General features: G+C 71.4%; 6 protein-coding genes across 8 annotated transcripts in view; 3 read left to right on the top strand and 3 right to left on the bottom strand.

The window, feature by feature from the left end:
- Positions 1-7,052, top strand: part of SARNP (SAP domain containing ribonucleoprotein) — a 42,883-nt gene extending 35,831 nt beyond the window's left edge. The window contains exon 10 of one of the 2 annotated variants that reach the window (XM_075737599.1): positions 6,285-7,052. In XM_075737599.1, the coding sequence (XP_075593714.1) occupies positions 6,285-6,464 (180 nt within the window). In that variant the 3' untranslated portion in view covers positions 6,465-7,052. The remainder of the gene's footprint in view (positions 1-6,284) is intronic. The other variant, XM_075737598.1, reaches the window with a different exon arrangement.
- GDF11 (growth differentiation factor 11) lies at positions 102-9,515 on the bottom strand. Its single transcript, XM_075737592.1, has 3 exons — positions 9,011-9,515; positions 4,599-4,972; positions 102-4,033 (listed from the first exon to the last, which is right to left on the bottom strand). The coding sequence occupies exons 1-3, from the start codon at positions 9,357-9,359 to the stop codon at positions 3,653-3,655; spliced, it is 1,104 nt and encodes a 367-aa protein (XP_075593707.1). The 5' UTR covers positions 9,360-9,515; the 3' UTR covers positions 102-3,652.
- A 1,256-nt stretch (positions 9,516-10,771) lies between these two features.
- INPP1 (inositol polyphosphate-1-phosphatase) lies at positions 10,772-13,635 on the top strand. Of its 2 annotated transcripts, XM_075737589.1 has the most exons (7): positions 10,772-10,889; positions 11,549-11,760; positions 11,838-11,898; positions 11,984-12,184; positions 12,275-12,449; positions 12,569-13,208; positions 13,472-13,635. In XM_075737589.1, the coding sequence occupies exons 2-6, from the start codon at positions 11,557-11,559 to the stop codon at positions 13,059-13,061; spliced, it is 1,134 nt and encodes a 377-aa protein (XP_075593704.1). In that variant the 5' UTR covers positions 10,772-10,889; positions 11,549-11,556; the 3' UTR covers positions 13,062-13,208; positions 13,472-13,635. The 2 variants fall into 2 exon arrangements, with proteins under 2 accessions (XP_075593704.1, XP_075593705.1); XM_075737590.1 differs by lacking the exon at positions 10,772-10,889 and having other exon boundaries at positions 11,013-11,760.
- An 18-nt stretch (positions 13,636-13,653) lies between these two features.
- On the top strand, positions 13,654-16,917 carry CD63 (CD63 molecule). The gene is made up of 8 exons (XM_075737603.1): positions 13,654-13,797; positions 13,988-14,061; positions 15,592-15,780; positions 15,856-15,930; positions 16,020-16,115; positions 16,212-16,355; positions 16,432-16,515; positions 16,619-16,917. Exons 2-8 carry the CDS (start codon positions 13,996-13,998, stop codon positions 16,682-16,684), a joined length of 720 nt encoding a protein of 239 aa, XP_075593718.1. The 5' UTR covers positions 13,654-13,797; positions 13,988-13,995; the 3' UTR covers positions 16,685-16,917.
- A 329-nt stretch (positions 16,918-17,246) lies between these two features.
- Positions 17,247-19,539, bottom strand: RDH5 (retinol dehydrogenase 5). Its single transcript, XM_075737596.1, has 4 exons — positions 18,702-19,539; positions 17,894-18,152; positions 17,663-17,826; positions 17,247-17,557 (listed from the first exon to the last, which is right to left on the bottom strand). Exons 1-4 carry the CDS (start codon positions 19,012-19,014, stop codon positions 17,334-17,336), a joined length of 960 nt encoding a protein of 319 aa, XP_075593711.1. The 5' UTR covers positions 19,015-19,539; the 3' UTR covers positions 17,247-17,333.
- Positions 19,540-20,593: 1,054 nt separating this feature from the next.
- Positions 20,594-22,581, bottom strand: BLOC1S1 (biogenesis of lysosomal organelles complex 1 subunit 1). Its single transcript, XM_075737605.1, has 4 exons — positions 22,440-22,581; positions 22,029-22,101; positions 21,333-21,465; positions 20,594-20,907 (listed from the first exon to the last, which is right to left on the bottom strand). Exons 1-4 carry the CDS (start codon positions 22,498-22,500, stop codon positions 20,797-20,799), a joined length of 378 nt encoding a protein of 125 aa, XP_075593720.1. The 5' UTR covers positions 22,501-22,581; the 3' UTR covers positions 20,594-20,796.
- Positions 22,582-25,588: the final 3,007 nt, after the last annotated feature.

Raw genomic sequence — 25,588 nt, 5'->3', positions numbered from 1 at the left:
CCTTTTGGTCGTGCGATTTGGACCCGCAGCGTCCCCCCCCACCCCTCCCGGGGCCCGTCCTGAGCCCCCACCCTGGCAGACGCGTCCCTGCCCCCCCCTTTGGACACCCCTGAACGACAGAACGAGAAACAAAACGACGAACAAACAAACAGAAAAATAACCTAAGACGTTACGCACAGGACCAATACACCGGGTAAATAATAATAATATACGGAGGGGGCTGCCACCCCCTGCCCGCCCGTGAACCGCCCCGGGGGAACCAGTCAGCCCGGGGCACTGGTCCCAGTACGGCCACTGCTGGGGGCTGTGGGACCAGTGCCCGGGGCTGACTGGTCCCAGTGCCCAGGGCGGCCCCATCCTTTCTTCTTCAGCGCCACCTGCCTGTAACAGCCGCCCCGGGGCCCTGCGGGGGCTTTTGGGGTGATGGGCTGCGGCTCTGGGGTGCTCCCGGGCTCCCCCCGCGCCGGGGGTGGACGGGGTGGCTGCACCCCCCCTGGCTGTGGGCTCCGCACCGGGCTGGACCCCGCAGTGGCCGCTGCTGCCTCGGCGTGGGGGGACGATGCCTGTGGAGGGGGGAACCCCCCTGCCTCAGCCACCCCCTTGGTCGGGGCTCTTAAAACCCAGGGGGAGCACCTGGCCCGGGCACCCCTCGTCCTTCCCGGCTCCGAGTCACTGCCGTGCCCCCCGTGCTGGCCGGGAAGGCCCCCCCCAGCCACCGGAGCCCGGCCGCGCATCCCCCTCCCTGCGCAAGGGCCGCCTGCCCCAAGCGCGAGGCCGGTGGCCGCGTCCCAGGTCAGGGGGGAGCGAGACCCCGTCCCCGCCAGACCGGGCTCCGGCATGCGGCGATGGTGGGGGCGAGGGGTGCAGGAGGATCCCAGCCGGATCCCCACCCGATCCCAGCCGGACCACAGCTCCCCTGGACCAGGAGCGGGATGCCGTGGCCGAGGTGGCTCCGTGCCCTTTCCAGTCCCTTCCAAGCGGCTTCTGGCTCTTTCCCGGCACGTGTCTCCGCTCCCGGTGGTGGCTGTGCCGTGCCCGGTGCCTCGCGGGGCCCAGGGGAATGGCTCCGGTGCTGGCAGCGGTAGGACGGTGCTCCTCTGTGCCCGCGCGTCCTTAGCCGCGGCCGGTGTGGTTTCAGTGGCGGAGGGGAGCAGCAACGGCCACGGCCGGACAAACCTTCGTGATCCGCGAGCGCTGGGTGGAAGCGAAATGGGAACCGGCAAAATATTTCCATGGGCGGCTTCGCCGGGATCAGCCCCTTTGGCATCACATGGGCACGGCCGGGTGGGGGGCAGCACGCGGGGACGCAGGCGTCATCCCTGCCTCTGCGGCCGGGAGGTCTCCCCCCTGCCAGCCAGGAGCTGCCCCCTCCTCCGGCGCGGGATGTGCCGGCTCCACAGCGAGACCCGGTGCTGCCGGAACACGTGGCCCCCCCCGAAAGGCACTGAACGGCGGGGAGAGGGGGTGCCTCGGCCCCCACGGTGGCTGCCGCTGGGTGCAGCCAGGCTGGGGAGGGGGATTTGCATCGGCGTTGTTCTATCTGATGTATCACCTAGAGCCGGCAACGACCCGCCAAGCGTGGGGCTCGGGGGGCTCGGCCATAAAGCCGCCAGCGTGGGGCCGTTTGCCACGGTGCGACCACAGGCCGGTGTTTTGGGGCTGAGCTGTGGCCCCTGCCCGGCCCCGAGGAGGTGACAGTGGCTGGGGGACGCTCCCCTGGGACGTCCCGCCTGCCCCCGGCACCCCACGGGACCCCAGCTCTCCTCTCCCCTCGCCTCTGACTCCTGCCGGGAGCTGGAGCACCAGGGTCTGGCCAGGGTGCCGGGACCCCCGGCGATGCCGCTGCAGGGCTGCAGGGCCGCCATTGGTGGAGCCACCGGGCCAGCGGCATCAGTGCCGGTGGCAAGACCCTGGTGGTGCCAGGAGCCCGGCGCGAGGGGCCCTAAGTGCTTCGGCGCCAGGCGGGGTGGCCGGGGTTCGGCACAGCCGGGGTTCGGCACAGCTGGGGTTTGGCAGCACCGGGCCAGCACCACGTCCTCGCCCCTCGAGCAGCCTCGTCCTTGTAAGCGCTTTGGGCTCCGTGGAGCCGGGGGCAAGTGCTAAACATCCCGGGTGCCCCCCCGGCTCCCCGGCTCTGCCCCCGGTGCCTTCCCAACCCCGGCTGCCCGGCGCCGTCCCTAAGTGCTACGCGGGGTGCGGACGTGCCGGGCTGGCCTCCCCCGCAGCCGTGGGGGTCATTCCCTGTGCGGCCCCGGTGCTTCTGCCCTGCGGTGCCGCGGGCGAGGAGGGATGGAGGCGCATCTCCCGGCCGGAGCCGTCTGGCACCCTTGGGATAAGTGCTGGGGCCGGGGTCCACGGGCAAAGCCGCCGTTTCCACCCCGGCGCAGGGGTTGGCGGCTGCCTGGCGCCAGGGACGGCTCCCGGCCGGGGACCCAGCGTGGCTCCAGTTGCATCACTCCGGCCATGGAGCAAGCGGAGGGGAACCGCCGGAGCCGCCGGGGCGGCTGAACTCTTGGGAAAGCGGGAGCCTGTTCTCACGCAAAAATAATCCAAACGCCGAGGGCAGGGGGAGGCGAATCTGCCGCGTAAGCGGAATTTCTCCCCAGCCAGAGCCTCCGTCCAATTCTGGCCGGTGCCGCCTCTGGATAAGCCCGGGCCGCCGGCCGCCCTCCCTCCCGCCGGAGGAGACCCCCCGAGCCGCCGGCTACCCCGGGGGGCATCCCACCGGCAGCACCGGGGCGAGCATCGCCATCTTGCCAGCAGTGCCAGGGTTGGATCCGACGCGTGGGCAGCAGCTCCGTTCCCCTCAGGCCGTCCGTGCCCGGGAATGCCAGGGGATGCCAGGGGATGCTGGTGGTGCCAGACCCCAGGGGACTCCGGGCTGAAGCAGCCCCTCCAGGGCCAGCCCCACCATCGGGTTGTGGGTGCCGGGATGGTGCCGGCGGTGTGAAGGGAGGGACCAGGGCGAGCGGGGGCTTCCCGCAGCAAAGCGCCGACCGGGAGGGTGATTAATAAATAAATAAATTAAAGAAGGGAGACGGTCTCCTCCCGGGCCAGAGCTGTCGCCGGCTCTCGCGTGGCCCAGCCGCCCCGGCGGGTCCCGGTGCCGGATCCTGCCGTCCTCGCTCCAGCAGATCTCCCGGAGCGGGGCTGTGGCGACGGGGCCGTCGGCTGCTCGGGGATGGGGCCACCCGCCCTTGGGTGTCACCTTGGCTGCGGGGCGGGCAGGGACGTCCCCGTCCCCATCCGGCAGCGCGGGGAGACGCGGGGTCTGCTCAGCCTCCTCCTCTCCCTGTTGCCGTTGTGCCGAGGCGGGAGAGCCGTCCGGTGAAGAGCCGTGCCGCCGTGCTGTGCCGCCACGGGTGCCGCGGGCGGGGGTGGCGGTGCTGGGGGTCCCGGCCGCCCCTTCCCTTCTCCGTCCGGTTGCTTTATTGCACAATGCATGTCGAAGCGCGGGTTTGGTGCAGCGTTTCTCCGTGGGATTTTCTTCTCTCTCTCTTCCCCCGACATCCAAAGGAATTTCAACGCTTGTTCTTTGTATTTTTAAAAAAAAAAAAGAAAATAACAAAAAAACCCCAAAAAAACAGTGGAAGAAAAGAGGAGTTTGTTGGTGGAGGGGGGCGCGGGGCGGAGGGGCAGCACCAGCCGGGCTCTAAGAGCATCCGCATCTGTCAACCACCATGCCTGGGATCTTGCCGTAGATGATCTGCTGTTTGTCGTTGAAGTAAAGCATGTTGATGGGGGACATCTTGGTGGGGGTGCAGCAGGGCCCCGCCGAGCCCCGGGGGTTGGCCTGTTGCACCAGGTGGGTGTGGGGGTACTTCTGCATGAACATGTACTCGCACTGCCCCGAGCAGTAGTTGGCTTTGTATCTCTTGGGAGCGATAATCCAGTCCCAGCCGAAGGCCTCGAAGTCGACGGTGAGGGGGTACCGGCAGCAGCGCGACTCGGTCGAGTGCTCGTCGCAGTCCAGCCCCAGGTTCCGCCGCGAGCGTTTGTTGTTCTCCAGCACCCGCAGCTCCATGAAGGGGTGCTGGGGGGAGAGGGGGGGGCACACTGACCCACGGTCCCACCGCCCCACGCTCCCGCCATCCCGGCTCCCCCGGATCCCGCACGGCCCCGCAGAGCGGCCACCAGCCCCCTGGAGCTGCCACCGGCCTCGTGGAGGTGTCACCAGCCCCACGGGGGTGTCACCAGCCCCACGGGGGTGTCACCAGCCCCATGCAGCCGTAACTGGTCCCACAAAGCCATGACCATCCCTGCGGAGCCGTAACTGGCCCCACGGAGCTGCCATTGTCCCCGCGGGACTGCCACCAGCCCCGTGGGGGGTGTCATCGTCCCCGTGGAGCTGTGACCAATCCCATGGAGCTGTCATTGTCCCCACACCAGCCCCACGGAGTGGCACCACCCCCCATGCCCGTCCCCATCACCCCCCCTTGCCCTCCAGTTCCCCGGGGACGGCCGGGAGCCCCGTCTGAGCACCGGGAGCCCCGTCTGAGCACCGGGGCCATCGCGATGCCCTGGGACCTCCGTGCAGCATCGACCCGCGGGACCGTGGGGACCCTGAGCCGCGCACCCGCCCCGCGATGGCCACCTACCAGCCCTTCGGCCCCGGGTCCCAACGAGGTGACGGCCAAATCGTTGCCGTTGGGGTCGAAGGCGTTGATTTCGATGCCCCAGTTGTTCTGCGGCTGCTTGAACCAGTTCTGCAGCACGTGCTTGAAGTCGATGCTCTGCCAGTGCCCGATGCGGGAATTAAGGTCGATCTTCAGGGAGCGGATGCGGATGTGGCGGCTGCCTTCCTCCGTCACCGGCTTCAGGCGGAGGATCTGCAGGTAGACGGTGGAGGTGTGCTGCACCGGCCGCAGGTACACCCACAGCTGCGCCTTCACCACCTTGGTGAACATGATCTTGGGGCTGAAGTTGAAGAAGCAGCAATGGGGGTTGCCCTCGATCTGCACCACGGGGTCCGCTGTGGGAGGAAGGAGGTGTCAGGGGCGGCCCCGGGACCCCCCCCCCCCACCTCCTCCATCGCACGCAGGGTCGGGGCGAGCTCCTCCTCGGTCGTTAGGAGTTGAAGGTCGGGTCAGAGGCCGCCCCAGGGGTCATTGCCCCTCCATTCGCAATAAGGTCCCCGGCTGCCCCCTGACCCCGTGTCACCGGGGATTCATGATCCCCTGGGGGGGCTGCGGGCACCGAGCCCCCCGCTGAGCGGGGCCGGGCTGTGCAGGGCGGGGGGCTCCGGCCCCACAGCACCTGCTCCGGGGCAGCCGGTTCCCAACACATCCCGGTGTCGGAGCCGGGAACGCGCCTGGTCCCACAGCCCCGGGGATGCGGCAAAGCCCCGAGGAGCATCCATGGCGCCAAGCTGGGTACCACCGGGCTCCCCGCCAGCGGTCCAGCCGGGTCTGCATCTCAGAGGGCACCCATCTCCCGCCCTCCCATCTCCCGCCCCCCCGGGCTTCTTTTCGGGGCAGCCCCACGCCTCTGCCCGGCCGGTCCTGCCCAGGGTGATGATGCTCTGAGAGATGGCGAAGACGAGCGACCGCCGCGGGAACAGGGACACCCGCTCCGGTGCGATGACAACCCTGAGCGCCCGTTGGACCCGGGGGCTCCCCGTCCGCCCTCCCCCAGCCCCACGGCAGCACCCCGGCTGGAGCCGGCCCCACGCCGGCCCTCCCTGCTCGGCAAACATCTGTGTCAAATTGAGCTGGGAATTTCCCCCCCCCCGCCGCAGCCCCCTCCCCCTGCCACGCACCGGTCAGGTTTAATAGCACCCAGCTGCAGCGCGGGGCCATTTGCTGCGCGCGAGGCCTCCCCGAACACATGGGGGTCACGACACCGGCCGCAGTCCCGGGAATGCCATCCAGCCCCCCGCCGCGCCGCACATAAACCAAAGTGACAGGGGCTGGGGGGCCGCGGGCGCCAGGCGCCCAAACCCCTCCCAGCAATTTGCTGCGCACAAGCCCCCGATTAAACCTGCGCTCCCCCGGGACCTGCCCAGGGAGCGTCTCCCCCCCCCAGGCTGCCCGTGCTGCGCCCCCCCCCAGCTCCCAACCCGGGGCAGGTTGTGCCCCCCCCCCCCCAGCCCCTTGGCGTCACCAGTGGGACGTCGTGGCCGGTGGCCACCTCGAGGGGCTGTGGGTCCCCTGTGGTCCCAGTGGCACGGGTCCCACGCTGCACAGAGGTCCCCGGTGGCCCTAGGGGACGCGGTGCTGGTTCGCTCCGGGCTGACCGCGGCTGGCTCTGTGGCAAGGACAGCACAGGTGGGGTTGTTTTTGTAGGGTCTCCAGGTGAGACCTGCATGCCAAAGCAGCACTGGAGCCGGTGCAGGTGCCTTAAAGCTGCCACCGAAGCCCCTCGCCGCGGCACCGGCGGCACCGGCAGCGCCGCTGACCCTGCTCTGGCCCGGGACTCAGCCTGGCACCCCGGGGGACACCGGGCGTCTGCAGCCTCGGGGGTGAGAGGGGGGTCTGGGGTGCCGGGGGGGTCTGAGCAAGGGGGCTGTGCCACGCTGGCTGCTCCTGGCACGGGGCTGCGGCGGTGCCAGGATGCTCGTCCCGTCGCTGTGGCAACGGGGGATAAAGGTTACCGGGACATCGGTCACAGCTGAGTATGTGCTGGGAGGGGGGCGGCCCGAGCACCCCCCTCTGCTCTTTGTTCCCACCGGGGCCGGATTTGGGGCTCCCACCTCTGCCCCGTTAACCCCTCGCCTGCTGCAGAAGACCAGAGACCCCCCCCCCAATCCAGGCACCCCGGGGACTCCCCGATGTGCCAGCGGTGGCTCTGCGGTGTCCCCGTGTCCTCGCTCCCACCTGCATCTCGCTGACCTTGAGCGGCTCCAGCCCTGGTGGGGCAGCGGGTGGCACGGGTGGCCCCCCCGGCCCCCACCAGCCCCTCGGCCCGGCCCGTGCCCAGCCCGGCCCCCCCCGGTCCCCCCTCGCCCCTCATTAAGCTCCCTCCACCCCGCAGGTCGTGGGGGTCATGGGTAGCCCCTAAATGGGTTTAGGACCCAATTAACCTTCCCAGGTTCCTTCTGCAGTTAAAAAATAAAACGGGGGGGTTGGGGGGTGCTGGGGGTGGTGGCTTGGGATTAACCGGGGGGGGCGACCGGGGGGAACCCGAGAGCTTTATGGCTCTGCTGCCTATAAAGCCCTTTCCCTCCTTCTGTTCAGGAACCATAAAACCCCCACACAATTGCCACGGGGGGGGCGAGGAGGGAGGAAAAATCATAATAATAACGGAGCGGCCGTGGCCGGGGCAGGCCGGACCCTGCGGCGCATCCGGCTGTGGGGCCGGGGCCGTGGGACCCCCAGAGCGGGGCCGTGCGGGGCCCGGCCGGGAGGAGGGGCAGCCCTCTGGTATTTATTTTGGGGGCCCCCGAGCCGTTAAGGGGCAGGAGGGGGGGCCGGGGGCAGCGAGCGTTAACGCGGCGCGGGGAGGAAAACCCCAGCGTGTTGTCAATTTTATGGGTAATAAAATTTCAAAGCCGCCCGAGTCTATTAATGCCTGGGAAGGAAATTCGTCGGGGGGCTGCGGGGGGGGGCGGCAGCGCCTCACACTTCCCTCCCTTCCGCTCGCCCTTCGCACCCGGCCCCCCCGGCCCCGCTCCCCAGGGGTCCCGCAGCCCCCCGCGCCTCGGGGGTCCCGCAGCCTCATCCTGCCGCTGCAGCAGGTGGAGCCGGGGCCAGGACACGCGGTTCCACGCCGGCACCGGGGGAAACTGAGGCACGGAGAGGTGCGGGGTGCAGCCGCCCCCGGAGCCCCATCCGCTCGCCCCCTCCTCGCCCACGGATGGACGGACGGACGGAGCCATGTCATGGCGCATCAAAGCCCCCGCGCCCCATCCCCTCCCTGCCGGGGACCCCGGGTTGGATCCCCCGGCAGCCCCCCGCCGCACCGGACACAGGCAGGCCCGGGGCGTGCGCCTGCCCGTCCCCAGCACGCCCCGTTGTCACCCTGCCGTCACCCTGCCGTCACCCTGCCACGTGCCACAGCAGGAGGCGAGCGCTGGCACCCGCTGCCCAGTGGGGCCGTGGGAACCGGGAGGTCACCGTGCCCCCCGCCCCCAGTCTGGTCCCGGTGCCCGTGCCGGTACCGAGTCCCAGTACCCACTGCCGGGTCCCAGTACCCAGTACCGAGTCCCAGTACCCAGCGCCAGGTCCCAGTACCCAGTGCAAGGTCCCAGCTCCCAGTGCCGAGTCCCAGTACCCAGGGCCGGGTCCCAGTACCCAGTGCCAGGTCCCAGTACCCAGTACCGAGTCCCAGTACCCAGCACCGGGTCCCAGTACCCAGCGCCAGGTCCCAGCTCCCAGCACTGGTGTTGGTGCTCCGGCTGGTGCCAGTGCCAGCTCCCAGTACCTACAGCCGGTGCCCAGTCCCACAACCCACTGGTGCCAGTGCCTGGTCCCAGTCCCAAGTGCTGAGTCCCAGTCCCAGGTCCCAGTCCCCAGTTCTGGATCCCAGTCCCAGGTCCCAGTACCTGCTACCAGGTCCCAGCACCCCGTGGCCATTCCCAGTCCCGTCTCCCAGCTCCCGGTGCCCCGTACCGGGCTGTCCCGTCCCCGTGTCCCCCCGTCCCCGTGTCCCTGTCCCCCCGGTCCCCCCGGGACTCGCACGAAGCCCCCCCGGGGTGTGGGGGGGTGGGGGGCCGGTGCCCGGGGCCGGGCGCGGTGGCGACCGGGGGAGCGGGGAGCCCCGTGGGGAGCCCGAGGGGTGCCGGGGGGAACCGGGCAGCCGCGGGGGGGGGGGACACGCACGGACGGGGCGCCGCGGGGGAGTCGGGGGCGCCCCGGGGGGGGGAGTCGGGGGCGCCCCGGGGGGACGGTGCCTGCCGCCGCACGGGACGGGGCGGGCGGCGGGGGATTGGGGGGGGGGGGGGGGGGGGGCGGGGGGGAGAAACCGGGAGGGGAACCGGGGAGGGGGGAAAGAGCCGGGGGTGGGGGGGTGGGGGGGGAGTCCGCCGGCGAAGTTTGCAGCGGCGGCGGGGCGGAACAAAGGCGGCACTGACTTTCCTGGGCCATGCTGATGACGGTCTCGGTGGTGGCGTGGTACTCGTCCTCCTCCAGGTACTCGTCGTGCTGCAGCGAGTCCCCCTGGAAGTCGTGGAGGTCGAGGAGCTGCTGGAGCGGCGGGGCCTTGGGCAGCAGCTGCTTCACCACCTCCCGGGTGATGTTGGGCGCTTCCTTCAGCCGCAGCTTGCTCAGGATCTGCGACTTGATGCTCTCCAGCCGCAGCTCCTTGCTGTGCCGCCGCCAAAGACACACGGGGCAGGCGGGCTCGGAGGCGGGGGGCTGCGCTTCCACCGACCCCCCCGCCGCCACCACCAACGCCAGCAACCACAGCAATACCGGGGCCATACCGGGAAACCTTCCCCGCCGGGCCGCCCCCCCCCCCGCTTCCACCGCAACGCGCAAGGGGCGCGGAACGGGGGGAAGGCGGTAACGGTGGCGGGGGCGGGGAAGCGGGGGGCGGTGAGGGACCGGGGGGGGTGAAGGGGGGGGGGGGGGGAAAGAAAAAAGCGGCGGTAGCGGCGGCCCCGGGGTTTTATACCCCAAGAGAAGTGTGTCGTCAGCGGCCTTGATTGGCTGCGGGCGCACAAAAGAGGTTCTGGCAGGGGCTTGTCACCAGCCGCCGCCGGCCCCCCGAGCACCGGGAACGGCCCCGCCGCTCCCGCACGCTGCCCGGTTCGGTCCGACACCCCGCCCGTCTCCGGTTGTGGCGGGGGCGGCGCGGCGGGACCCAACTCCCGGCAAGTGCGGCGGGGCCGGGCGAACGCCCGGCCCCGCCGCACTTGCCGGGAGTTGGGTCCCGCCGCGCCGCCCCCGTGGACCGGGGATGCGCGTCCCGGTCCCTCCATCCCCCGGTGCCCTCCCGGGCCGCCTCCGTATCAGCCCCCTGCGCCCTCTCCCCCCCTCCCCGGTCCGTGCACCCTCCCCGGTCCCCGTCCCCTCCCGGGCCATGTCCTTAACCGTAACCCCCCGTCCCCATCCCCTCCCCGCTCCGTGTCCTCACCCGCCCCCGGACCCCCCGGAGCCCCCCCGGTCAGTGCCGGACCCCCGGCTCCCGGTGTCGCCCTTATCAGAACCATGGAGAGGGCAAGAGGGAGGCGCGGCCGCGCCCGTGGCACCGGGGCTGCACCGGCACCGCTCCGGGCACCGCTCCCGGTCCGGCGGGAGGCGGGGGGGGGGAGAACCGGCCCGGCGCTGTAGGGGTGTGAGGAGACCCGGGCCGGGAGGAGGAGGAGGTGGGGGGGTGGGGATCCCGGTGTGGCGGGGCAGGGCGGGGGAAGGGGGGGAGAGCGGTCCCGTTACCCCCGGTTGGTGATGGGAGAGTTGGCGGAAGCGCATCCCACCGGGGAACCCCGCGACGCCGCTCCGGAGCGGGCGCGTCCACACCGGAGCCGGTAAAACCGGAGCGAGACGCAGCGCCGGGACGAGAGCGACACCGCGCGGCGCGGAGCGGCACCGCCGCACCGGGAAACCGGGGGGGGGGGCGAGGGTCCCGGGAGGGGAGACGGACGGACGGGACGGGACGGGACGGACACACGGCCCCGCCGTTACCACCCGGCCGGGTCCCGGTGCGGGGGTTTCCCCACCGCGGTGGCATCACCGCCCGCCGGTGCCACCGGCCCCGGGACCGCGGAAGCCGCGGGGGGGGCGGGGGGGGGGGAGAAGCGGAAGCGGGGGGAGGCGGCGTTCGGAGCAGCGACACCGGGTGTGCCCCCACCCCCCCTCCCCGCGCCGGTGTCCCTCGGTGTCCGTGTCCCGTCCCCCCCCCCACGCCCGCCGGGCTGCGGGGCCGCGGGGGTTAATGCGGCGGCGTGACGCGTCCCGGCCGGCCCCGCCCCACGGGCCGCCCCCCAGGAGCTGTCAGCGGCCCCGGCCCCGGTAACGGCAACGCGGGGCGGGGGGGGGCGGCTCCGCGGGCCCTCGGGATCCCCCCGGAGGCATCGCAGGGGGTGGGGGTCCCTCCGTTTGGGGACAAACACCCCCCCCCCCCACCCGGGGAGGGCATCTCGCGCGTGGGGGGTCCCGGGGGTGGCGGCCTCCGCACGTGGCGCGTCCCCGGGGCAGCACGGCGGGTGATGCGGTGCTGGGGGGGTGCGCGGCCCCATCACCCCCCCCCCCACCTCTCTGGGGTGCAGCGGGGACCTCTGTGTGTGTGTGTGTGTGTGTGTGTGTGTGTGTGTCCCGCAAAGCCCTGCCTGCTTCCTTCTCCACGCGGGACAGTCCCCCCCCCACGCGGGGAACCCACGCTGGGGCCACGTCCTTGGCTGGACACAGCCCCACGGCCGCATCCGCGCCTCCACGTGTCCACGTCCACGTCCACGTCCACGTCCCCACCTCCGGGCTGCGGCCTCTGGCAGCCAAGCGGGATAATTTTAGCCGGGTCCCCACCCTGGGGCCTGAGCCGGGCAGGATGCGGCCCTGAGCGCTACCCGCACCCAGCAATTACAGGCAGGGCGCTCGGGGCCGCGGCCGTGGTGGGGCCGTGCTGGGAGTGGGGAGGTGGCCGGTCACCCCCCCAGAGCGCCGTGTCCCCCCAGCTCCGGCCATGGCGGGGCTGCTGCAGGCCCTGGTGGGTGCCTCGGAGAAGGCGGCGCACATCGCCCGGCTGTGCCGGCAAGAGGAGCCCCTCTTCCAGCTGCTGGTGGCCGAGAAGACGGGGGCCGACAAGAACAGGAGGTTCCTGCAGGATTTCAAGACGCTGGCGGACGTCCTCATCCAGGAGGTCATCAAGCACGACCTGGGGAAGGAGGTAGGGGACGGGGGGGTGTCCCCGAGGGGTCCCCGCGTCCCCCTGTGCCGCTGCCGAGCCGCCCTGTCCCCCCCCAGTTCCCCGAGCTGAAGGGCCACATCCACGGTGAGGAGTCCAACGAGTTCAGGAATGGGCAGGGTAAGTCCTGGGGGGAGCAGCGGAGCTGGGGCCCCCCCCCACGCCGGGGGCCACGGGGCCGGTGCTGAGGCCGGGGTGCTGGCAGGGGAGATGGTGGCAGTGGGGGTCTGCACCACGCCGGGAGAGACCGCGGCCCTGCTGCTCTCCGTGCTGGAGCCCGAGCGGGCGGCTGCCGAGCTGCTGGCGGCTGCTGTGCACCGGGACGTGGCGCTGGGGGACGCGGAGCTGGCCGGCGTGGCGCTCAGCATCCCCCCCCAGGACCTGGCCATCTGGATAGACCCCATCGGTGAGGGGGTGCTGGGAGAGGGTGGGTTGGGGACACCCCCCCTCCCCGCGCACCGTGGCCGAGCCCCGGAGAACTGGTGTGCGCCCGCAGACTCCACCAACGAATACATCGGCGGGCGCGAGGACGTGGCCCCCATCGACGGCATCGCCCCGGCGGGGCTGCGCTCAGCGCTGGTGCTCATCGGGGCCTACGACCGGCACACGGGCTGCCCCGTGCTGGGCGTCATCAACGAGCCCTTCTTCCACCGGGACCCCCTGACCCACAGGTAGCAGCGCTGTGGGGAGCACCGGGGGGGGCATGGCCGGATCCCGGCCCCCCCCAGAGGTCCGGGAGAGCCGGGGGGCCCGGTGGCGGGGTCCGCACTCAGGGTCCTGGTCCCCGCAGGTGGCAGGGGAGGTACCACTGGGGCGTCGCGTACGGCGACACGCGGCTGTGCTCGCTGAGCCCCCCGCCTCTGCGCCCCACGCCCTGCGTGGTGCTGAGCCGGGCGGAGGGGGCTGCGGTGCGGGCGGCCCTGGGTCCCCTCTGCGGTGACCGTCTGCGCTTCGCCGCCGGCGCCGGCTACAAGATGCTCTGCGTCATCCTGGGGCTGGCGGACGTCTACGTCCTCTCCGAGGGCAGCACCTTCGCCTGGGACGCCTGTGCCCCCCACGCCATCCTGCGCGCCCTGGGTGGGGGCACAGTGGCCCTGGCAGCGGCCCTGCAGGCGCGGCGGGTGGGCGACGCCGGGCCCCCACCTGAGCTGGTCTACAACCGTCCGGCGGAGGAGGCAGCGGGGGTCGAGCGCTGGGCAAACCGGGGCGGCCTCGTGGCCTACGTGCACCCCCAGCACCTGGAGTCCATGCTGGCCGCGCTGGCCGCCGTGCCGGGGCTCTGAGCCCACGGCGGCCGGGATCCCGGGGTGATGGGTGTGGGGTGCCCAGGACCCTGGGGTGCAGGACACAGGGTGGCAAGGGACCCCAGGGTGAAGGGCATGGGGCAGCTGGGACCCCGGGGTGCAGGGTTTGGGGTGGCAGGGAGCGGGGTGGCCAGGACCCCCAGGGTGCAGGGTGTGGGGTGGCAGGGACCCCAAGGACCACGGGACAGCCGGGACCCCAAGGTGCAGGGTGTGGGGTGGCAGGGAGCAGGGTGGCAGGGACCCCGGGGTGATGGGTATGGCCAGGACCTCGGGGTGCAGGCACAGGGTGGCAGGGCCCATGGGACAGCTGGGACCCCCAGGGTGCAGGGTGTGGGGTGGCAGGGACCCCAGGGTGCAGGACACGGGGTGGCAGGGACCCCGGGGTGCAGGGTGGCAGGGACCCCGGGGTGCAGGGTCCCCGGGACCCCCCGGACGCAGTGTGTCCCAGGGTGCAGGACGGGGTGGGTGGGAGCTCTGGGTCCCCCCCGTGTCCCCCCCCCATGTCCCCCGTGGCGGGGCCGGCGGCTCCGGCCCCATTAAAGCGTCCCCCGCAGCCGCCTGTCTGTGCTGTCCCGGGCCGGGGGGGGGGCGCGGGGCGGGCCGGGACGCGGGGCGGGGCGGGGCGGGTCGCGGTCCCGGTGCCGCCTGTTGACTCGTCCCGGCCCCGTCACATGATCGCGGAGCGCACGGAGCGGGCGGCGGAGCAGCGGCACCGGTGAGCGCCCGGGGCGGGGGCGGCGGCGGTACCGGTACCGGTACCGGGGGTGCGGGCAGCGGGACCGGGCGGGGGGCGGCACCGGGAGAGGTCCCGGGACGGCGGAGCTCGGGCACCGGGAGCGGGGCGGGGGGAGCGGCACCGGGACGGCGGGGCTCGGGGCTCGGGGCTGAGGCGGCGGCTCCCGCAGGACGGGCCATGGCGGTCGAGGGCGGGATGAAATGCGTGAAGTTCCTGGTTTTCATCTTCAACTTCATCTTCTGGGTGAGTGGGGGACCGGGGGGAGGCCGGGGGGGGCCGGGGCCGCCAGAACCGGGGCCTTTCCCTGCCGTGCCCCCCCCCCCCCGCCGGGGCCGAGCCCGCCCCAGCCCCACGGCAGGCAGCAGCCCCTGCTCCGTGTTGCACCCCCCCCTTCTGACGTCAGCTCCCCCCCCCCCCCCCTTGTCCCGGCTCTCCGACACCCTTCCCCCCCCGCAGGCCCCGAGTTGGGGGTCCTGGGGACCTCGGGGGGGGCTCTGCTGCCTGGGGGGGGCAGGGGGTTGCAGTGGGGGCTGGGGGGGGTGAGCCAGCCCACTCTGGGACAAGCCGGGCAGCGCTGCAGGCACAGGCTGCCATCAGTAGGTTCCAGGGGTAACGAGGCTGGGCAGGGCGAGGCCGGCACACCCTGGCCGAGGGAGGCCGAGCCCCCGGGATGGGGGTGGGGACCCCACGGGTGGCCGGGTCCCCTCCGGGCCCCGCAGCTCCTTGGCTGCTGCAGCCGGGGTCCCCACGCAGGGCAGAGCGCGGGTTTGGGGAAGTTGGGGTGAGGAAAGAGGCGCGAGGAACCCAACGGCCGTAGTGGGGTGTGGGAGGGGGACACGGGGGGGGGGGGCGGGCGCCTTCCCAGCCGTCATCCTGTCCCCCCCACGCAGGGAGTGACTCGTCCCGGTCCCCACCCTGATCCTGCCGGGCTGAGTCACCCCCGGAGGGCCGGGGGGGGGGGGGGGCCTGGGGCTGCCTGCCAGCTGTGGGGGGGACATGACGGGGACACCGGCGCCAGCCCCCCCCGGCCCCCGCCGCCAGGAGTGTTTGTGCAGCGGGCGGCCGGGCCGCGCTCTGTTTACCCACACCCAGCGAGCAAACAGGGCCGGGGGGGGCCGGCCTGGGGGGACTCCCCACTACCACGGGGAAACTGAGGCCGTGGGGGGGTGACCCACCCGTGGGGGGGACGACACACACAGATGGAGATGGGGTGGGATGGACTCGCTCCTGCCCCAGCACCGGGAAGGGCGTCCTGGCTCCCGCGGGAGCGGGGCTGCCGGTGCTGGGATGGCGCGTGCCTGGCGTGACCCCCCCCCCCAACCGCTGCCCCGGGACCCCCCATCTGCCCGTGCCCCCCCTTCCCGGGTGGGGGGGCTGCTGCTGGGGCCCCCCCTCCAGGGCCTCTCGCCGTGGCCGGAAGGCCGGACTTCGCGGACTTCCCGGACTTCCCGACGTTCCCGTGGCCACCAGCCTGCCCCCCCCTCACCGCAGCGGGACCAGGGAGCGTCCGGCGTGGGGCAGGACTGGGGTCCCCTCCTGCCGCCGTGCCCCCGTGGGGACATCGCTGGCGGGGCTCTGCTGGGCTGAGGGGGCAGGGAACATCCCCCCCCCCCCCAGGAAGGGGGTCCCCAATTTGGGGCCACAGCCCAGCACTGCTGGACCCTGGAAAGGAAGGATGCTCAGCTGTGGGTGACCCCCACCCCATTGGCTCGGGGGGGGTCCCCCAGCCCTGCGGGGTGGTGGCCGCACCCCAATTCCCTGTGTCCCCCCCAGGTATGCGGCGTGGCCCTCATCGCCATCGGCATCTACGCCCAGGTGGCCCTCGATAAGGCGCTGGTGGTCAGCAGCGCCTCCACCTCCAGCACCCCCATCGCCATCCTGGTCCTGGGCATCATCATCTTCTTCATCTCCTTCTTCGGCTGCTGCGGCGCCTGGAAGGAGAGTTACTGCATGGTCACCACGGTGAGCACCCTGACACCCCCCGACACCCCCCCCACCTTAACCCCCCACCCTGACCCCCACCCTGTCTCTCTCCAGTTCGCCGTCCTGCTCAGCATCATCTTCCTGGTGGAGATCGCTGCCGCCATCGCCGGATACGTCTTCAAGGACAAGGTGGGGACACACAGGGAGGGGGTGTGGACCCGCCCGGGTGCTGCAGACCCCCCCCCCCCAGCCCCTCTCTGACCCCCCGGCCCCCCCAGGTCCGCTTGGTGCTGGAGGACAGGCTGTGGGACGCCATGCACAAGTACGGGGAGGACAAGCCCTTGACGGAGGCGATGGACGAGCTCCAGAGGGACGTGAGTGACGGGGTGGCTCTGGGCGGGGGGGGGGGGCCTGGCATCTGGGGCTCAGCCCCCCCTGACCCCCTGGGGTTTCCCCCCCCGCCCCGGCAGTTCGCTTGCTGCGGAGTCAACAACTACACGGACTGGGCCACCATCGAGCGGTTCAAGGCCAACAACACGGTGCCGTGGTCCTGCTGCCGGGTCAACACCACCAGCTGCAACGTCCGCCCCAGCCCCGTCACCGTCTATGAGAAGGTGAGACCCCCCCCGTGCCCCCTCCCCACCCTGCCCTGGGGGTCTGGCCGCCCCCTGAGCCCCTCTGCTCCCCCAGGGTTGCCTCCAGGGCATCGAAGCCTGGATGAAGAAGAACATCCTCATTGTGGCCGCGGTCGCGCTGGGCATCGCCTTCTTCGAGGTAGGACATGGGGCTGAGCCCCCCGCCGTGTGGGGCTGAGCCCCCCCCCGCTGTATGGGGCTGTGCAGGATGGGGACCACCCCCCTCCCCTCTCCCTTTCCAGATCCTGGGCATCATCTTCGCCTGCTGCCTGATGAAGGGCATCCGCAGCGGCTACGAGGTCATGTAGCCCCCGGCAGGTGCCGCGGCCCCCCCAGCTCTCGCTGCCCCCCACCTGGGGGGCTCCTGGGGCTGTGGGGGCTGCTCCTGCTCGCTCGCCCTCTGCAAGCTCCTCTGGGACAGGGCCCCACGTGCCAAACCCCCCCAGGGGGTCGCTGCCTGGACCCCTCCCCATGTGCTGGTAGGGACTGGGGGGCCGGGGGAGTGTCCCCGGGTTTGGAAATAAAAATAAAAGCTTCCATAGCTGCGTGTCCCCCTGCACCCACTGGACTGGGGGTGGGATGGGGTCTCTTGGGGGGGGGTGTCTCCCCACTGTGGCCCATCGGCCAGGGGAGCCCCTGGGTGCTGCCCCATCCCGTGAGTGCCCAAGGAGGGACTGGTCCCACTGGGAGCAATGGGGCGGGGGGGCTGGCACGGGTGGCCTTGGTGTGAGCAACCCTGCCCCGGTGCCGGGGGGCAGCCGGGGGGTCCCGCTCGGGGTCTCTGTGTGCCGTGGCAATGCCACCACCGGTCCCCGAGCTGTGCGGGACCCCCGTCCCCCCCCAGGGACGAGCGCTACAGGTGGCAGTTTGCACAGCACCCGGGACGGGTGGTTTTATTGGCAGCGCTGGCGGGGGGCCGGCAGCCCTGCGGGGGGGGCTGGTGGCCGCAGCGGGGGACTAGCGGACGCGGTGGGCCGGCTTGGGCAGGATGGTGGCCAGGACGAAGTCGACAACGCAGGCGGGCAGGTAGGACGCGGGCAGCCAGAGCAGCTTGGCGTCCCAGCCGGCGCTGTAGCGGGTGCGTGGGTGCCGGGCGCCCAGCGCGTGCTCCATGCAGCGCGTCACCTTGCTGAGGTCAGCGTCGCAGATGACGTTCATGATGAGCCGCTGCACCTTGAGGTCTGGGGGGATGCAGGCAGGAGAGCGGGGCGGGAGGGGGGGGGTCAGGCAGCCCACAGCTGGGGGAAACTGAGGCAGCAGGCACCCCCCCTCCCCGCCCCACTCACACTTGTGGAAGAAATCCTCGCCGTAGCTGAGCCGTGTCTCGGGCGCCAGGCGATCCCAGAGCTGGCGCAGGGACGCCTCGATGCTCTCCAGGTTGGTCACCGCCGTCTTGAAGAAGCCGGGTTCCACGATGCTGACCTTCACCCCGAAGTGGTACATGTCCCTCCTGCGGGACGCACGGCCGTCAGGGCGGGGGCCGCGGGGGTGGGTGGGCGGGGGGGGCCGGCACCCACCGCAGGCTGTCGGAGAAGGCTTCGACGCAGTACTTGGAGATGCAATAGCCGCCGCCGTTGGCGGAGAGGCGGCCCAGCACGCTGGAGGTGTTCACCACCCGGCCCCGCGCCCGCTTCAGCAGCGGCAGGAACTGGAGCGTCACCTCGATGGTCCCGAAGGCGTTGACGGCCATGACCTGGCGATAGTCCTCCATCCCCATCCACTCCGTGGGGCCGATGGGGTTGGCCACCCCCGCGTTGTTCACCAGCCCGAAGAGACCTGGGGGGGGGGGGAACGACACACGAGAGTGGGGATGGGGGCTGTGCCCCCCCCCCCCCTGCTGCTGGGCCCCCCCCCCCCCCCCGCTGTGTCCCTGGGACCCCCATCCTGGCCCTGGTGGGACCCTGCCCCAAATCCTGCACTATAGCACCTTGGGGGGACCTCCCCCCCACCCCAGCCCCTCTCCAGGGCTCCCCACCCACCCCACAGCACCCATCTTGCCCCGCAGCCCCTCATCCTCTGCCTTAGGACACCCTGGTGGGACCCCCCCATTCTGCCCTGTAACACCTCATCAGGGACCCCCAATCCTGCCCCGCAGCACCCTGCTGGGGCCCCCCTGTCCTGCCCTGTACCCCCCCTGGGGAGCCCCCTGTCCTGCCCTATAGCATCCCTTGGTGGGTCCCACCCCCTTGCCCTGTAGCATCTCCTGAGAGCATCCATCCTGCTCCTTACCAGCCCTGGGGGGTCCCCATCCCACCCCATAGCACCTTCCCTGGGTCCCCATCCCACCCCGTGGCACCCCAGCCCCACCCTGCCCCCCCCCCTCACCTTTCTCGCCCACCTCTGCCCGCACCCACTCGACTGCCCGACGGATGCTGTCGGAGCGGGTGACGTCGAGCAGGGTGGTGCGGAGGTGGCCGGAGCAGCTCCGCTGGAGACTGTCGGCCCCTTTCTGGGTCAGGCAAGCGGCCAGCACCCGGTAGCCCCGGCTGGCCAGCCGCCGTGCCAGCAGGTTGCCGAAGCCGCTGTCGCAGCCGGTGATGAAGACGTGCTTGTCCTTGACGGAGGGCAGGGTCTGGCGGTCCCGCACCAGCCAGCCCAGCACACAGGCCAGCGCCGCCAGCAAGAGGTACGGCCACATGGCGGGGGGCCTGCGGGGCCGGGGGGGGGGCGGTGGGAGAGGACCCCAGGTGTCCTGGGCTGTGCTGCCCCCCGCCCCGTCAGCCCCTGCGCCCCAAGTTGAACCCAGGCTCCTCGCTCGCTGGGTAACACCACGCACCCCTCCGCGTGCAGGGGACCCCCAAATGCCCTGCTCTGCCCCGCACCATGGGGGTCAGACCCCCCCCCCGAGATGGAGGGTGGGAAAAGGGGGGGTGCTGAGGATTGACCCCCCATTTGGAGCAGGTCCCACAAGGGTCCCGGTCCGTGCCCAGGTGCTGCGGAGGATGTGGGGACCCTCGGTGGGGCTCCCGGGGTGGGGGTGAGCACCCCACGTCATGGTCCCAGGGTGGGGGTGAGCGACCCGTGCCCCCCACCCGCCCCTGGACGAGTCTCCGACCGACCTGCCAGGCCACGGCGTCCGCGCGGCGTGCCGAGGATTAGCCGGGCACCGTGCGTCAGCGCCTGGCCGCGACCCAGGGCCCGCGGGGTGGCACCGGGGGGGGGGTCCCAGCTGCTCCCCCCGCCTTAACCCCATCCCCCTCCTGCCCTCCCAGAACAGGGGCGACCCTGGGCACCCTCTGCCCCTGACCCACACGGGGTGGTGACCGTCACCGCTGTGTCTGAGCCCCCCAACCCACCTGCCCCCACACCCCAGCCTGTCCCAATAAGGAAGCCGGGGACGGGGGGGGACACATGTCCCCCTCCAGGAGCCCCATTTGGGGGGTCTTTTGGGGTGTCAGGATCCCCCCAGTGCTCCCAGAAGTGGTTGCTGGCTGGGGGTTATGAACCCGCTGGGGTGAAGATGGGGGGGTCCAGGTTGACACCCCCCACCCCTTCCCTTGCCCCCCTGGGGGGCTGTGGGGGGACACCCAGGGTCTGCCCCCGGACCCTGGAGCCGGGTGAGGGCAGGGGACAGGCAGCAGCCCCCCGCCCAGCCTGGACGCTGCGGCCTCTTGCCGCGCACGAGACCTGACAGACTCATCTCACCGCGCCTGCGGCCATGGGGCAGACCCACGGCAGAGCCACGGCGGGGGGCAGCTGCAGCCCTGGCTCACCTGGCACCCCCGGCCTGGCTTGGGGTGCGGAGGGGAGCCCACCCACTGCACCACCTACCTTTGGCAGGGCGGAGGGCTCTGGGTGCTGCTCTGGCTCCGGCTGAGGCACCGTCTGTGCTGGGGGGGGGGCTGCGGCTGCTCCTCCCCCTGCGCCGAGGCAGAGCCGCAGCCAAAGTTCACGGCCGGCCAAGCCTACCTGTGCCGGGCACGGCTCTGGGGGGGAACTGGGCATGTGGGGGGGTGCTGGGACACCCCTCACCTTGGTGGGGGACCCTCGCCATGGGGGAACCCCTGACCGGAGCCAGGAGGGAGGGCAAAACCCCCCAAGGGCACGCAGCACCCCCCGGTGCCCTTGGCAGCCCTGGGAGGGGGGATCACCCGGAGCTGGGGGGGCCGAGCTCTCCCCCGGGGGGGATTAGAGCCCTCCTGGCCAGAAGGAGCCCTTTGTCTGGGAGAAGAAGGGGCCTCAGAGCCCGAGTTAAGCGGTAAAGAGGATGAGGGGGCTTAGGAGGGGGCAGCCGAGGGCTGTGCCAGGGCTTCCGCACGCCGCCCGTTCAACCACGCTTTATTCTGCTCACTCCCCGGCACGGAGGGGTCCCCGGGGCGGCCGGGAGCTGCCGCGGCATTGTGGCCAAGGCCCGCGTTATCTGGCAGGACCAGCCGTGGTGGCGGGGGGGGACCGCGGGGGCTGCGGCGGTGGCCGCGGCTCAGGAGCAGGAGGGCTGGAGCTGCCCCTTGTAGACGTACTCCAGGGCGGTGGCGATGGTCCGCATGTCCATCTCGATGCTGCGGGCCCAGTTCTCCACGTCGCCAATCTCCTGCCGGGATGGGGGGGGTGTCAGGGAGCTGCCAGTGGGATTTGGGGGTCCCACCCTGCCTCACTCCCCACCCCCCCCCCCCCCCGGCAGCCGCAGCCCTGCTGGGGCTCAGGGCTGGCTGGGACCCCGTGGGTGCTGCCCACCGGTGTGCGATCCGGCAGCGGGCAGAGGCACTGCCGGACTGCCCCGGCATCGAGCCACGGGGCTGGGGGATGCAGCCCACCCGCCCTCCGGTGCTGATGGTGGGCTCCCAGCGCAGGTGGGGTGTAGGACCCCATCCCTCAGCCGGCACCGGTGAGACGGGGCGGGGGGGGGTGTCCCATGGGGCTGCTTCTCTGTGTGTCCCAGAGGGAACTCCCCCGCTGTGCCAAGCCAGGGGTGGGGGACACCCCCCTGCCCGTGTTTGGGGGATAACCCCCCCACACCTTGAGGGCCTGGTTGAAGTTCTCCACCATGGTGATCCACTGCCCCGTCTGCTTGGCGAACTGGGCTGCCTGCACCTGCAGCGTCTTCACCTCATGGTCCAGCTTCCGCTGGTTGACGTAGGCCTGCGCCACCCTGCCGGCGGGGGGGACACATGGGGGGGACATGGGGGGGACACAGAGGGTGGGGTCCCACCCCGACAGCCCCAGGGCGGGGGGGTTCCCGGGGAGGGGGTGGCTGGGAGAGGGGCTGGAGGTCCCCAGGCAGGAGGGAAGGGCAGGGGCCAGGGAGTTGAGGGGTCCCTGGGCAGGGGTTTTGGGGGGAAGGGGTCCCTGAGTGGAGGGGGGGGTGCAGGGGTCCCTGGCTGGGGGTTTGGGGGGGGTCCCTGGTTGGGGGAAGAAGGGGTACCAGGGTGGGGGGGGTGTCCCTGGCTGGGGTTTCCAGGGGTAAAAGGGGCTGGGGGGTTTGGGGGTCCCGCGCCAGGGGGTTTGGGGAGGAAGGGCCTGGGAAACGGGGGGGGGGGGGGGGGGGGCCTGCCCGGGGGGTCGGGGCGGGGGGAAGGGTCCCCGGGTGGAGTTTGGGGGTTCCCGGGCCAGGGGCTTCGGGGGCAAAAGGCCAGTGGGTCGGGGGGATCCCCGGCCGTGGGTTTGTGGGGTCGGGGGTCCCGGCCGGGGGGTCTGGGGGGGTCCCGGCCTCACCCCACGTTGAGGTGATCGACCAGGGCCTCGGTCAGGCGGGTGGCGGCGGCGATGGCCTCCCTGCGCCGCCGCTCTGCGGGGACGCGGCCGTGAGGGGCGGCGGACCCGAACCCGCCCTGCTCTCCCCCGCCCCGCACAAGCTAGCCGTGACGCCAGCAGGGAGATGCGTGACGTCAGCGTGCGAGACGGTGACATCACGCTCCACCCTACCGGACAACACCCCCCCGCCCGCCCCGGTTCTGTGTTTTGTGCCCCCCACACCCTTGACGGACAGCCCCGTCGGCCAATGGGATGCGCGCCCGCGCGGTTTTCCCCCCCCCCCGTGGTGAGCGGCGGCTCCCGCCGCCAATCGAACCGCCCTCGGGGCGCGGGGCGGGGCGGGTCGCCATGGGGACGGGGGGGCGGGCTCACCCTGCAGCTCCCGCCGCTCGCTCTGCCGCGCCTGGTGCTCCTTCAGCAGCCGGGACAGCATGGCGGCCCCCGTACGGCACCGGCACGGCCCGCGTCACCTGACCGCCGCGTGACGGCCGCGTGACCGCCCCTCCGCCCCGCCCCCTGGGGCCTGCGCGGCCTATAGGGGCCTATAGGGGCCTGCGGGGCCTATAGGGGCCATAGGGGCCATAGAGTCCCACGGGGGGCTGTAGGGGCCCGGGTAGGGGCCTAGATGGGGGATACAGAGACATATAGGGACTTATAGGGGCCTGGGTGAGGGATATAGGAGCCCAGCTGGCAGCTCGAGGGGGCTACTGGTACCTGAGGGGGCCTGGCTGATGGCACGAGGGGGCTATAGGGGTCCGTGTGGTCTATAGGGGTCTGGGTGGTGGCCTGTGAGGGTGGCAGGGGCACGTCAGGGCTGTAGGGATCTGAGGGGGGAGCTGCGGGGGATATAGGGGCCTGGCCGGGGGTCTGGGGGGGCTATAGGGGACTGGCTGGATGTTGGGGGGGCTATAGGAGCCTGGCTGGATATTGGGGGGGCTATAGGAGCCTGGCTGGGGGTCTGGGGGGGCTATAGGGGCCTGGCTGGATGTTGGGGGGGCTATAGGAGCCTGGCTGGGGATCTGGGGGGGCTATAGGAGCCTGGCTGGGGGTCTGGGGGGGGCTATAGGAGCCTGGCCAGAGGTGTGGGCACCTGTGGGTGCTATAGGGGCCCATCTGGGGGTGCACGGTGCCATAGGGGTTTGTGCTGGCAGACGTATGGGTGCTATAGGGGCCGGGGTGCTGTGGCATCGTGGCTGCACGGCTGCCTCGTGCCCTGCCTTGGGCTCTGCTGGTTCCAGCCGTGCTGCCTGCTGGTCCCAGTACCGGCCGCCTGGCAGGGCGGGGGCCTGGGCTGTGTCCCGTGAATGACCGAGAACCTGGGCATGGCTCTGCTGTGGTGTGGGGTGCCGGGGTCCCCACCCCATCTCTGGGGTGCTGGGGGGGCAGGTGAGCCACCTCTCCTTCTCCCCGTGAGCTGTGATGAGCGGGGCAGTGCTCTGCTCCCCGCCGGCGAGGGAGAGGTGCCTGAAGGAGCCGAGCACGACGCTCTTAAACCCACTTGTACTTCCCGGGCGGACCGGCCTGCGCTGCTGGGGAATTCCCAGGCTCTCACCTGCTTCCCGGCTGCGCTGGGACCCAGAGAGGGACTAAACCTGACTTAATCTGGAATCATCCTTGTCAGGGCATCCCAATGTCGGGTACCGCCGCCTGGGCTGTCTGTGTGCCAGGGTGTAATGGATGGGGCTGGCAGCGGGAGAGATGAGCTGGCAGGGGGTGGGGGAGAGCCGAGCGGGCGCCCGAGACGCAGCTGTTGCCAGCAAAGTGCACTATGAAAATTAAATTGGCCTGCAGAGTGCCGGAAGGGTGAGCTGGCAGAAATGCCGGGATGCGTCTGATCTCACCGGGCTTATTCAGCCCAAGACCTGGGATGAAGCTGGTCTGTTGGCCGGGCGCCGGCTGGCTGCAGCCGAGCAGAGTCAGGAGGAGGAGGAGGAAGATCTCGTCATCCCCTCGGGTTGGGCAGGGGAAGGGAGTATGAGGAAGGTGAAAAGAAACGGCTGGGGGTGCAGGGGGGGGCTGCGGTTGTGTGGGTCGGTGCCGGCAAGGGGCAGGCAGGGCTCGGGATGTGGGCAGCACGACGTCCTGCCTCGACACAGCCGCGGTGGCGAGCGTTTCTCCTCGACCTCCTGTCACGGCAGCCCTGGCAGGGCTTGGCCCCGTCGGGAGCGGGACGTGCATCTCCACATCCCAGCTGGGTTCTCCCCGTGGATTCGGTCTCTTGTTCCTTCGCTGTCCGTCCCCCCCCCCCTTGCCTTCGTGCTGGTGACCTGGAGGAACTCTGGCTGCAGCTACAGGAACTCGAGTGCAAAATGTGGCCAAAGATAAACCAGAGGATGGGTAAAAATAACCCCAGCTTACTCCCCACACGCTTGTCTGATGCTGGCCCGCTCCGGTTACACAAACAAATTCTTGCTTGCAGGAGCCCCTGCAGCCTCGGGAAGGGCAGAGGAATTTATTTCGCTATTTCCATCGTCAGCTGATGAGCATGCCGGGCAAACGGGGGTGCTGTCGGGCAGAGCGTGCTCAGGGTCCGGGTGTGCGTGGGCTGCTCCGCTCCTCCCTGCGCCCGGGTTTGGCGTGTGTCGGGGTCAGCTGCTCCCCGTGAAAGGTTTGGGTGTATCGGAGGGGTTTGGTGTTTGCAGGAACAACTGCCAGCAGCTCTCCCGCGGAGGCACCGCTCCCAGAACCGCGCCGACCCGGTTCCTGCCCTTCCCTTCCACAGGAATGAAGATCGCTGCCCGGTTGGGGATCTTTGCTGGTGATGGCTGACCCTGCCGCGGGCACCTGTGGCAGTTCACACCTCTCCCAGGCGCTGGCTCCGGCTCTCAGCACACGCCGGGGACGTGCCTCGGTTTCCCTTGCCGACGCTGTCTGGAACAGCAGCGAAACACGCTCGTGTCTGCCCCGAGAGGCACGACCGGCCCAGGCCACAGGCGTAGGATCTGCTCCCGTGCGTGGCTCCGCCGCCTGCCTCGTCCTCCCTCCCCTCCTGCCCACGCAGGATGCTCCGTGGGGGGAGCCTGGCTTCAGTTCAGCCCTTCACTGAGTTACCGGCGCTGGCGAGGTGGTTCGGCTGTGCCGGGGAGCCCTCGGGAGCGTTTCCCTCTCCCCGTCCGTGTGGGAGCGAGTGGTGGGTCCCATCCCCACCCTGCTCCCGGCCCTTCGCCCCTCCCTGGCTCCAGCCGTTTCTGCGCCTGGGGAAGCGCTTCCCCGCTCTCCCACTCCTGCTTTTACCTCCCGGCCCCAAAAAAGCGTTGGCGAGACTCCTGGAGACTCCGCTGTCCTTGGGCACGTTGGGGAGCTCAGCCCTGCACCCCGCTCTCTCCCCGTGTGCTCCCCCCCATCTCGGCTGCACGGCTGTGGCTTCTGGAAGCTCAAATCCAAGCCAGGGCTCGGAGCAAAGGGAATCCTCCCAAGAAGGAGTTTTTTCCTCCCCTGACCCCCCCTCCCCAGCCTCGCTCACCCCACAGCCATGAAAACCCTCGTGCCTGAGCCACCGGGAACGGCGTCCTGCCGTGAGC

This window comes from Balearica regulorum, chromosome 29, assembly GCF_011004875.1.
Source record: "Balearica regulorum gibbericeps isolate bBalReg1 chromosome 29, bBalReg1.pri, whole genome shotgun sequence".
Classification (NCBI taxonomy): Eukaryota; Metazoa; Chordata; class Aves; order Gruiformes; family Gruidae; genus Balearica; species Balearica regulorum.
The sequence above is the reverse complement of the archived record's forward strand: the minus strand, read 5'-3'. Positions and strand labels throughout refer to the sequence as shown.